Here is a 13,149-nt window from a genome sequence, read left to right as displayed (position 1 = left end):
CCCTTATGCAGGAAGTATACACAGAAGCCACCAGCCCTGCCGATCACTCATCAAACCAATAACAGTGCACGTCTTTGTTTTCAAGATTGAGACAGAAGTTGTGAATACATAGTTTTGTCTTATAATATATTGCACTGGCTTCAAGTTTAGGACACAGCTGTACGAATTTCATGTGTAAAGACTTGCACTTCTTTATTGGTAGCTCTTAATTTATCTTGAGTTTTTTCCTGTCTATCTCTATCCTTCTTTAATATATGTTCACGATATTTGGCATCGCTGATGTTTCCTACATTATAAGACCAAATCAAATCGCATTGGTCTTTCTTAGGCGAAAATAGGCTTAAATTCTTTTCATTGAGAATTTGATCGAATAAGTAAAGCTGCTGTGGCAATTGATGGTACTACGGTTCATACTGCTTTTAAAATTTATCTTTCTAAACTATTGTCATTATCATGTGAAACCTACATTTATACAGATCTCTTTTTAGATGCGTCAAAGTATTGATGAAATCAGCATGATCAGTGCAGAACTGTTAGCCAAAATTGATTTGCGCTTAAAACAAATTACTTACTGCAAATCATAAAGTTGATTTTGGCGGCATTGACGTAATTTTATTTGGTGATTTACGCCAGACGCCACCAGTAAGGGCAACATTGATATATAAACCCTTTAAAACGACAATGGTTGGTCTACATTTATGGCTTAGTCATTGTTCAACTGAACGGAAACACTTAACCTACCTACGTAGTCAATGATTATACAGATTGTCATTTGTCAGCGTAATCTGTCATGTTATGAGTAAGTGCGCCAATTATGGACCACCATAAGGATTTTGTGAAATAAAACTCTGAATTATAAAGATTAATCAGCCTTATATATTTTGAACAGTTCGATAATAATTATTTGGTAGCAAAAACGAATAACAGAATTCTTAAGAAACATGAACATCTAAGAAATAATCAACATTTTCTAAACTATAAGATTATTTTGAATTTGCAAAAAGTGGACAAAATATGGACAACATGGTTTTAAATATGGACCACAGTAAACTGGGTTCAAAATTATATTAAAAAAAATGGACGTGTTGCTTAAAATTAAATCAGTCAACTATTCGATAAGATTTAACTAATTGCTGGTACAGAATTCGCACACATAGTAATCAACCATATCTCCTATGTCAGCACAGTCTTCATGAGCCCACCGCCTACATGATGTACATTGGACCCATTTCTCTCCATGAACGTCTTCAGAAAAAAGGCCATCACAATACAAACATTTTGATCTATATATAATAGTATCATTCCCTTATACTGGAAATAAATAAGGCGCAACTGCGTTTCTCTGTGAATACAAAAGAAACAACATTTAAAGCCTATATTCTAGGTTTTATAAAGTAGAATAATATACATAATGAAAAAATTAAAATATCTTACATATATTAATATCAAGTGATATAAATTAAACATCGTCGATCAGACGGCAAAGACAAAATTACAAAAGAGTCTATAAAATACAATATAGACAAGTTTGTATAGGAAAATATATTATGTTTTCCTTACATATATATCGTCCCTGTCTCATGTCGGAATCGGTCCGCATCATTTGCCTAGGGCCTAGTTCAGACACGGCGGGAACCACGCGGTTTGAAAATCACACAGGAACCGCGCGGATCTTATTTACATAGGTGTTTGTATAATTGTCCACAAATAATAGCGCGGTTAGTCCAACTGCGTGGTTACCGTGGCATGGGTTATGTTGGCTTTGAGGGCCGCTGTGGTTTGTGGCTTATTCGCATAGACTTGCGACTTAAGAAAACCCCACAAGAAATAGTCTAATGGGGTCAAATCGCACGATCTCGGTGGCCAGTTCACATCATCTCCACGTGAGATGACCATGCCATCGAACCGCTCATGCAGAATGTCCAATGTGGCATGAGCTGTGTGGCACGTAGCGCCGTCCTGTTGAAACCACATGTCGTTGGTGTCCATATCATCCAATTCAGGCCAAAAGAAGTTGGTAATCATCGACCTATAGCGCTCTCCGTTTACGGTGATGGCCTGGCCAATCATGTGGATTTGTATCGGCCCAAATTCGACAATTTTGTTTGTTCACGTACCCATTCATCCAGAAATGGGCCTCATCGCTGAAGATGATTTTTCGATGAAAATTAGGGTCAGTTGTCAACTGCTCCAGAGCCAATTCAGCGAACACAAGTCTTTGTCTATGGTCGTTTACCTTCAGCTCCTGGGTCAGTTGAATTTTTTTCGGGTGCAGGCCCAAGTCACGACGCAAAATTCGCCAAGTTGTGGTCTGTGAAAGGCCGAGTTCTTGTGAGCGACGCGAAATCGACTGCCTCGAATTCTCCTGCATGCTCTCACGGACAGCGGCGATGTTTTCGGTAAATCTTGCGTTTCGTCGACGTACGGGTGTTGGTTGATCGTTTACTGAACCAGTGGACTCAAATTTATCCACCACACTGCGAATAGTCCTCTCGGTAGGACGATTATGGCGCCCGTAAAATGGGCGAAGCGCGCGGAACTTTGCCCGAACAGAACACCCATTTTGATAAAACAATTTTATCATTTGCACGTGTTGTTGAACGCTATATCCATCCATGGTGATTTGGCAAAACAGACTGAATAAATGACAGCCAATTTGACAGACGTAGCTTCAACAAGATGGCCGCTATCAACTGTAAAAGTTCGGAAGTCCCTATTGAAAGACCCTTTATAAGGACTTTTAAACTGGTTATATTATTTTGTGTTCATTATTGTGAGAAAATACATATATATTTCTGATTAAACAATGGTTTTTTGTGTATTTACATTTTCAATTTAAAATAACCTGCTTTGAGTATGTCTTTAATTTTATTAATATCTTTAACAAGCCCTCAGCTCTAATTTTTCTTCTTTTAGCTTAGTTTGTTTTCGAGCTTCTTCAATTAGAGCTTGACGAGCCGCTTGAGCAGATATCTGCCTATCTCGTGTAGCTCGACGACGATGGCTGTTTTCAGCGCGAAGTGGTCTTTGGGATCCTATATTGGTTGTTGACTGTTGCCATTGGTGTGAGCTGACAGATGGTGTTAGTAGTGTGGACGTTGATGGTGGTGGATGGTTAGTTATTTCTGAAGGCTGGGGTTCTATACAGTTGGTATGTGAAATCACCCAGTCAGACACAGCTAAAATACTATCTGTAAAGTCTGTATTTGTGTCAGGCAGGCTTTGTGTCTGCAAGTTGGAAAAAAATATTTAAAATAAATGTAAACATCTGATATTGATATATATTATTGTTATTTACTTTTCTATTCATTCTTAACATTTGCATGTAAGGTGAAGGTGTATCTATTATGTTAAATCTCCCTCTTTAGGTTTTTAAATTGTTAAAAATTATCAAAGAAACAGATGTAAGAGAGACAGAGATGCTGAAGCCCCAAGGGCAGTCAGGGTGAAGTTCCACTGTTAGTTGTTAGTTATTATTTAAATTTTATGTATACATATAAACTTACTGCTATAAATGGTTCAACTCTAATTCGGGGTAACCAAGAACCAAAGTCTTCTACAAGAATACTTAAAAACTTTTGTTCTAGATCTCCTCAGCTTGAAGAAGTAAGAACAGGAGGCGTGACTAACTGAAAGTTATAATATCTTTTACTTTTTATTTCTAATCAATAATTTATTTTTATTTTATTTTTATTTACCCTTCGTTGCAAATGAAAGAAACACAATACATAAAAATTCTATGGGATGCAACGGGCGGCCTTATCGCTAATAAGCGATCTCTTCCAGGCAACCCTAGTTAAGAGAAAAACTTAAAAAAAATAAAAAAGAAACATGCGTGCGAGAAGTGCAGAATCCTTAATCTAAAGTAATACAAACTAAAAACTTAAAAGCTAATCTTACAAATACATGGACAGCAAATAGTGATGTAAAAGGATTTACATAAGAATTATACAAGTCACGATTGATGAGGATAGGATAAGGTTAAGAAATGATTATAGTTAAGTAATAATTTAGTTAGTTACTTAGCACAAATATTTATCCTACAACCCTGTATGGGTTTCACGCATTCACAATATATATCTAGCCCTGGCACTTATCGTGATTTCAATTTACTTCGTCATGCAAACTTACATACGTACTGTATACACAGTTACTCATTCATTGTTCTAAATGGTTTTTGTTTTTACATGATAAATACCGTAATGTTACTAGTTCTATGCCTATTTAAGTCTATAAGTATCAAATATTTTTGTCGAATTAAAAAAAAAAAGACATTGCACCGCGCCCTAAAACTTTAATTTAAATTCGATAGTTTGCAATTACAAATCAGTATTGATTCTTTTTCTAATTCTGACTCTTACGAATGTAATATTGAGGACTTTCATAGTTTAATTCACAACCCAAATCATTTTACCAAAATCTTAAATCAGAATATTCGTGGTATATCAGCAAACTTTGATAGGTCACGCACAAGTTGGGATGACATTATACTGACTGAATGTCGGATAAGGGACAACACTACACGGCTATAACTGTTTCCATACTACATCAAATACTGTTTCTTACTACAAAACGATGGCGTGGTAATGTATATCAAGGACTATATCCCTACCCATATAGAGGAACCGGTGTTCATGGATGCTAATTGCTTGGTAGCTAAAATTGACTCAAATATAATTATCATTGGCATATACCGTTCTCCATCATATATCAATAAATCAAATTTTATATCATCACTAAATATTTTACTGACAAGCTACACGAGCTATAAAACAATAATATTAACAGGTTATATAAATATTATAATTAATAGATAAATAGTAAAAGATGATGTCAGAGACTATTTAAACCTAGCAGCCTATCACGGGTTGCTCCCCACCCACACATTTGCAACACGAGTAGATAACTGCCTCGATCCTTTTGAGAACTAAGGTCCAAACGTACACATTTGTTGCCCAAACATCACTGACTGATCATAAAACCGTTGTACTATTTCTTAAGTCTAAATTAAACCATGATTGTATTGTGAATATAGCGTTAACTAAAATAGACCACGAGGGCCTCGCATTTTGCCTTAATAATATGGATCTAAGTCCTCTCTTCAATTCGTGTGATGTCAATTTTGCTGCGAGCTTTTTGATTGCATCTATTACTGAAGCCATCAAGTCGAACTCGAGGCGGATTAGTCCCTCGAAAAGAAGAATCATTATTAAGCCCTGGATTACCCCCGGTCTTTTGAAGTGCATGCGCAACAGGGATAACTTGCACAAAAAGGCAAAAAAATATCCCGATAATGAGATTATAATTACCACATATAAACGTTACCGTAATTTCTGCAACAATTTGTTAAAAAAAACTAAAACGGAACTATGAAAGTAATCAACTTAATGCAGCTAAACAAAATCCAAAATTACTTTGGAAAACAATTGACACCATAACAAATAGACAAAAATCGCAAGAATCTCCAAATGAGTTGCTAAAAAATTAATAATTTGGCAGCGGTCAATGGTATCAATCAATTTTTCGTGGGAGTTGGCAAGAATCTGGCGGAAAATATAATACAAAAGAACTGGTCTACTGTTGTTGAATGCAGTTTTGGAGGTAATACTAGTCATAATTCTCTAGTATTGTTAGCCACTGATGAGTGCGAGGTGGAAAAACACGTTATAGCCCTCAAGAGCGATGCTACAGGACGTGACGGTATTGGCGCTAAGATCCTAAGGTCGTATAAATCAATTATTGTGCTCCCTCTCACATATATATGTAATTTGGCTCTCAGCAATGGTACTTTTCCATCTGCTTTTAAACAAGCCTTAACCAGTTCATAAAGGAGGTCTGGCTAGGGACCGTGTTAACAGTTATAGACCGATATCCATCCTACCTGCTATTTTTAAGGTTTTGGAAAAAATAATTAAATTCCTAGAGATGAATAACTATCTATCTACTTCCCAGTACGGTTTTCGCTCTGGGAGATCCACCGGGGATGCGGGTCATGCCCTCACCGACTACGTTATTAGGAACCTAGAAAGGGGCATGAAGTGTATAGCTATATTCCTGGACCTAGCTAAGGCTTTTGACACGGTCTCTATCGAAAGTCTTGCGATGCTCATACGTTTCAGCTTATAGGCGGTCATGGTACGAAAAAATGCTATTCACTTTAGGTACCTAAACTCCACTGCATCTCAACTGGATTGTTTTAAAAAAGTTCATGGTAGGCCCCCTGTTCGCATCAATATAAATAAAATAAAAAGCCTTTATTGTTGTTAACAAGTTTTACACAGAGTAGTTTCGTATGCCTAAAATTAATGTACTTGTGACTACTATCTAAAAAACACATTTCGACTATTAACTAGAGTTTAACTAATATACTAACAATAGTTCGGCAAACGGTAGTTCGGTTACAACTTGTCTTCCGACAAAGGCCTCCTCTAAAGCTCTCCAGTCTTTTCTCATTTTTGCAGTGCGAGTCCATGTTAAACCCGCTATTTTCTTAACGTCATCCTCCCATCTCTTAGCCCTTCCTTTTTGCTAGATTCCGTTGATGAATACGCCTGGATAATGGACCAATCTTCTTCTTTTTCTAAATTAAGATTAATGTTAAGAATTGCGATACGTTCAGTTATTAGTGAAACACACGCTAGTTGGTTTAACACTGATTTATTTTCAAATTACCCTCCATCTGTACACAGTAATACCACAATTAGTTCAATGAGTTCATCAAAAGATTTTATTGACATTCTCAAACAGTCAATAAAAATTCTCTCAAACATAGTGTTACGAATTGGCCATGTGTCAGTCGATCCCTTAATATTGGATGCACCCAATACTGCCTTTTCTTTTCTGTATCAACCACAGACACGCTAGTTCCTCTTCGACTTCCATCTTGAAACTAATCGCTAACTAACCGCCGATGTTTGAACATTCGACATTTTTGAGGTTCAAACCGCACGATCTGACAATCGCGCGGTATTCACCATGTCGGAACGAGAACTAACTCAACGCGGTTTTATTTTATTTCTAAATTCTAACTCAAAAATAGTTTGTCACAGGTTATAGGCCGCCCGGATAGAAGTAGGGAAGTAGGATTAATAAAGTGAAAGGCATCAGGTTGATGCAAATTGATTGCGTGATCATATTAGACCGTCGCGTCGTCATATTAATTTTTCAGCTTACAATGGCGGACCCCCGGTCGCATAGCTTTGCTCAAATTGATCGTTTGGCGGGCCGTGATAATTATCCTACATGGAGTTTCGCGGTGAAAACCTTTTTGGAGCATGAAGATTTGTGGAAATGTGCCGAGACATCGGGCATGGCATTTACGAAGACCGAAGATACGAAGGCAAGGTCAAAAATAGTCCTTCTAGTTGACCCTACGACCTATGTTCATATCCAGGATACCACCACGGCTAAGGAGGTATGGGATAATCTAAGAAAGGCATTTGATGACTCCGGCTTGTTGAGGAAGGTAGGTCTTCTGCGAGAACTAATTAATACAGATCTGGAAAGTTGTGATAGTATTGATAATTATATCAACAAAATCATCACATTTGCACACAAACTCCGTAATATAAAATTCATTGTAGATGATGAGTGGCTCGGCACATAATTATTAGCTGGGTTATCAGAGTCATATAGGCCTATGTTCAGGTTCCAAAGCAAATAGTAAAGGTCCCAGGTGCTTTAGGTGCAATAGGAATGGTCATTTAGCCAAATTTTGTGCCTCAAACCGCTCAAATCAAAAGAATAAGTCTGAAACTTATAATACTTCTACTATAAAAATAAGTAAACATAATATTATGTGCATCATTTAACAAGCTACCAAGCGCACTGGCTCAAACCACCCGGATACCTGCGTGCACGCACACATTCGCGGCAAAACATGCAACACCAACTTTCTATAGGTACTGTTAGAAATTTTGTAGACTAAGTTGGCAACACTGAGCAGCTGTCTTTCAATAAACGTTTTGCGAAGTACACCATCTTTAATTTATCAGTGGCGAACGTGGAAAAAATTCACATAAATGTAAATATTAATAAAACAGTGTTGAGAAAAATTATAATGATTGGACAAATTAGTGCATTCGACGTTAAAAACGGCAATTGGACGGGTTGAGATGTATTTTATGGCGAATAAAATAGAAGATTACACACGCTTATAGCGGTAATGGGGGAAGAAAGCTACGACTTGCTAACGTGGCGAGTCCGAAGAAACCTTCGAGTCTAACTTTCAAAGAAGTTGTGAGTTTAATGGACATTGCGAGCGACAATTGCGAGTGACGATAAAAAGATGTCGATGTAAAGTGTCGATAAAAATACATAACATGTATATGCTAAGAATACGTAATTTTTGGTGAACCTGATGATAGTTTATTCGTCCATTTCCAAACTGAGCCAGATGTATACCAGAGCGGATCCAGCTTTGGCGCCAGGAGGGGGTCACAGAGTCGTGGTTAAGTCTAGAACGTATAATTTAATTTTGCTATCAATAGATACAAGTAAAAAGTAGGTATTTTATTAATGTACGTAAGTACTGTACTTAAAAATATTTATTCTTTATTGTACACTTGAAAAATTTAACACATATACACGTACATATTGCCATCTTCTCTTGAAGACATCCAGAGAAGCACTATCACGTACGGATTGAGGCAGTCTATTTATATTCCATAACCGTGGTGAATGATTTGTCATAACAGCTAGAGGTATGTCGAGGGGTATGACGCCAAATTCCGCAAAAGTAAAGGCGTGGTACGACAAGGGTTTCCAACCAGTGTTGCCAACTTAATATTAACGAACCCACCAATTTTGCCGTCGCAACCCACAAGAAAACCACTAACATCCACACTAACTAATATTATAAATGTAAGTGTGTTTGTTTATTTATCCTTCTTTCACGCCCAAAGGAAATATAGGATCGGTGTGATTTTTATGTCCGCATGTCCGTCCGAGGTTAGGCAAGCAGCCCGCGAGCACTATTTTTTGTTTTTACCGCGGGAAACACATGTTTTACTGAAGTAAACAGTAGTCTATGTCACTCTTTACTTTAAATGGATAGCATACAATCAATTTTAAGAATTGTTCCTGAAGTTTGCGATGCACTTTGCGATGCACTAAAAGACTGGGTAAAGGTGAGTAAATAAAATATGTAGTTTTCTTTAATAATTATGTTTATTTATTGATATATTTTTTATTATTTAGGGGAAAAAATCGTCCATAGGCAATGGCGTTGGTTCACGTTCAGCAGTAGGAGTAGTGTCTGGAATCTGAGAAGACGGAGTCGAGGCCTGAGGAGACGGCGTTGAGGTGTAGTGTGACTGTGAATTTTGGGTACAACACCCATAACTAGAATATTTTCCTAAGTCAGCTTCAAATATTACACTGTTAATAGCTTGCTTCACGTATGTTAAAGTGCGTGAATCATATTTACGGAGCTCATTAGCAATGTGCTGGCCGTAAGAAAAATATGAGTCAGCAGATGATGCAGCGGATTCAGTGAGAACCTGAAATGCTTTTTTCAGCATAGGGGAATCTTCTTCAGCGTTTGCCTTTTTCTTTTTCTTTACTCTCAGACTATCTGGAGCGTTCATAATGTCACTTGGTGGTTCTATTTCTTGTTCCATAGCAGAAGGTGTAATTGGTCCTGTATCATTATTTTGTGCAATTTGTGCTGTTGCCGACTATAAAAAAATACCAATGTTTAATTAATTGTTGCAGGTACCGGACTCAGAAGAAGAATGGTTCTAGATAGCACACGATTTCGAAAACAAATGGGACTTTCCTCATAGTCCGGGAGGTAGCGTTGCAAATGCGAAAGTCATAGTAAGCCGGCTGATATTAACATCGATAGTTGATCTTATATGACTAATAAGTGAACCGACCGTCAGCTGCTCAAGTAGCGGTGGGTGCGGGTGTAGGAGGCTGCGAAAGAGGTAAAAAAAATAAAGTAATAGTACGCTGGCTGAAACTTGTTCCATGAATAGTTGATGTCATACTGAGCAAAAAAAAAATCATCAGCTGCATCGTGGAGGGGGGATTATGCGTCAGCTGCCCGCATGCACTTGTGAAAAAAAACGTAAAAAAAAAAGTTATAATACGCCGAATGAAATTTAACTCCGTGATTCTACAAAAATATAGAGTACGAAAACAACAATCAGCTGTTTATGTAGCGGTGGAAAGACCGTCAGCTGACCCAGTCAAGATTTAAAATTTTGGAGCATTGCTGTCAGGCTGTTCGCTTTCAAACACATATTTTGCGATACATTCTGGCCTTGCTTGAACCCATAGCACGACCTTCGGGCTACCTAAACCTCTCCCCCTAAAATTTCAAAGTAGCATCAGCCTGGTGAATCTTTTTTCGGTTCTCCTCGCCGAACGAACGGACCTTGGGAACCGATTTGTGCTCTGCGTTGCCAGGTTTCCATGCCCTCACAGGCTGTGATTTTATTCCCGCATTTTACAGGAAAGAAAAAAAAGCCTTTACAATTGTTGCGAAAATCACAGGCATATATGCAAGCGTTGGGGGATATCGCAACTATTCCGAGTCGTGAATTAGACAAGGTCTTCATAACGATTGAAGAATTAGTTTGTCGCTTGTACGGGTCGATCAATAAACGATGTCAACGCAACACGCGTTGCTACCTTCGCGAAAAATTATCAAATCAATGAGAAAAACGGCGTGCTCAAGTGGAAAAGCCGTATCGACGGGGCGATCTTCCCACCATGTAAATCCGAGCTACGCCAGCATTTACTGCGCACGTCATACATAGCGCACCTTTGGAGCCATGCTCACCTTCAAGATCCATCTCAATTACCTCCCACGGACTGGGGATGGGAAGAAAACGACGACAAATATGTCTTCAAATGGTTCGAAGGAGATCAAGTACCCCTATCAGTCACCAGTATAACGGATAGCAGCGACAATATTGGCGGTATGGAATAATTTTTGTCGGTGACACTTTCTTTGAGCTTTCTAGTAGCCTAATTTTGATAATTTACATGGTCATTTACAGATGACGGTGAAGAGAATCGAGGTCAAGAACTCGATCAAGACGAAGAGAACGATTTCCTGCAGGACAGTTCGGCCGATGATTCGTCAGACAACGATGATGATAGCGATACCATCGACAACGAATAACTTATGCGATCTTTTTATTTCTATATTTCGATTTTGTTTATATCACCCTTCATTTTATTTTGCGTTAATTTCATTTTACACTCGATTTTATTTCATCTCGTGCATTTCATTACGAATAAAACGAGACAAAAATATATCGAGAAAGATTCTGTACATTTCTAGAATAATCTTTACCTTTACTGCGTCAGCTGACGGTCTTTCCACCGCTATACACGCAGCTGATTGTTATTTTCGTACTTTGAATTATTTAAACGATCACGTAGTCCAATTTCATCCGGCGTACTATGACTTTATTTCACGTGATTTTATTACAAGTTCATGCGAGCAGCTGACGCATAATCCCCCCTTCACGATGCAGCTGACGATTTTTTTTTTTGCTCAGTATGACATCAACTATTTACGGAAAAAGTTTCAGGCAGCGTACTATTACTTAATTTTTTAATTTTTTTTACTTCTTTCGCGACCTCCCAATTCCACACCCACCGCAGGTGCGCCAGCTGACGCTTGATTCAGTTATAAGTATTTCGAGATAAATAGTGAAAGAAGGAAAATAGTCGGCTTACAATCACTGCCGAAAATGCAACGCTACCTCCCGGACTATCATGCAGTAGGTGCATTGGATGGCAAACATGTAGTGTTGCAAGCACCTATAAACAGTGGCACAGAATTTTTCAACTACAAAAAGTTTTTAGTTTAGTATTACTAGCTTTAGTCGATGCAGACTATTGTTTTACGTATGTAAATGTGGGCTGTCAAGGTAGACTATCTGATGGCGGTATTTTCAAAAATACAAACTTATACAAAAAACTAGAAGAAAAATCTATGAGACTTCCTCCTCCATCCATTCTTCAAGTGCCCTATTCCTTCAAAGTACCATATGTGATTCTAGCTGCCAAAGCTTTTGCTTTAAATGAATATACTATGAAACCATTTCCAGGAGATCTAGAAAGGGGTTCCGAGGAAAGAATCTTTAATTACAGGTTATCTCGAGCACGTAGGTGTGTGGAAAATGCATTCGGGATTCTGAGCTCAGTTTTTAGAGTTCTACGCAAACCTATGTTACTACAACCAAAGATTGCTACTAAAATTGTTTTAGCAACAATACATTTGCATAATTATTTGAGAAAAAGAACTCTGACAAGATCACAGTACACGCCGCAAGGATGTATAGATAGTGAAGGAAAAGAGGGGCAAATTATACCTGGAACATGGATAAATGAAACTGCCCCTACATCACTACTGCCTCTTAACTATATCCCAAGAAGAGCGGAAAATTTTGCACAACAAATACGTTCACACCTAGCCCATCACTTTGTTACCAATGGTGCAATATCTTGGCAAAATAGATATTAAAACTTGTACTCACATTTTCAGACATTGTGTCCAATGTTTCATTGGGTAGATCTTTATCCCTCATGAAATTAAAGTCATCGAAAGCAAACCACTTCGAAACGTAAACTTCATTTGTGGCTGTAATAAAAATAAAAATTATTTACGTAATTACAAAATGCGTTTTATTTTTTGTTGTAAATGCAAAATAAATAGATACTTACCAGAACCAGTACGACAACTTTTAGCTATTCTAGATTTTTCTCTTCTGTAGGACGCCAAAAGTGTAGTCATTTTCTTTTTCAAGTCAGGAATAGGTATATCCATTTTCTTACTGATTTCTACCCACGCATCATACCTCAGCGATTTATTGTGGTATTGGGTGGATTTGCTGTTCCACAAAAATTCTTTATCGCTATACAATTGAATTAGTAAACGGCACTTTTCGTTGTCCATTATTACGTATTCGCCGCGAGAGCCAAATCACCAAAACTATAACCGTCCCAACTGCGCGTGAGTCGGTTTCCTCTACACCTTCTGATTTTAAGTACACTTCTTTCGTTCCTATTTCTATCTGGACTACAGAATTTGGCAAGATGTAATTATTGCAACACTTTCCTTCGCGTTTTAAACCTGAGCGGATTGTCATAATAGATGACAGTAGATCTAGCTTCATTCGGTTTCTA

At 37.8% G+C, this 13,149-nt stretch overlaps 1 protein-coding gene across 1 annotated transcript; it reads right to left on the bottom strand.

The window, feature by feature from the left end:
• Positions 1 to 9,194: 9,194 nt before the first annotated feature.
• On the bottom strand, positions 9,195 to 13,149 carry LOC125058902. Its single transcript, XM_047663041.1, has 3 exons — positions 12,688 to 13,149; positions 12,501 to 12,604; positions 9,195 to 9,677 (listed from the first exon to the last, which is right to left on the bottom strand). Exons 1-3 carry the CDS (start codon positions 12,917 to 12,919, stop codon positions 9,195 to 9,197), a joined length of 819 nt encoding a protein of 272 aa, XP_047518997.1. The 5' UTR covers positions 12,920 to 13,149.

This window comes from Pieris napi, chromosome 18 (assembly GCF_905475465.1).
Source record: "Pieris napi chromosome 18, ilPieNapi1.2, whole genome shotgun sequence".
Taxonomy (NCBI): Eukaryota; Metazoa; Arthropoda; class Insecta; order Lepidoptera; family Pieridae; genus Pieris; species Pieris napi.
Note: the sequence above shows the minus strand (reverse complement) of the source record. Positions and strands in the feature narration are given on the sequence as shown.

Bases quoted from the DNA above. Each gene is read 5' to 3' on its own strand.
- LOC125058902 (XM_047663041.1), bottom strand. From the start codon at position 12,919: ATGGACAACGAAAAGTGCCGTTTACTAATTCAATTGTATAGCGATAAA. The intron at 12,605-12,687 runs GTAAGTATCTAT...TTTTTATTACAG, and splicing joins AAGTTGTCGTACTGGTTCTG to CCACAAATGAAGTTTACGTT. The intron at 9,678-12,500 runs GTGAGTACAAGT...ATTTTTTTATAG, and splicing joins TGGACACAATGTCTGAAAAT to TCGGCAACAGCACAAATTGC.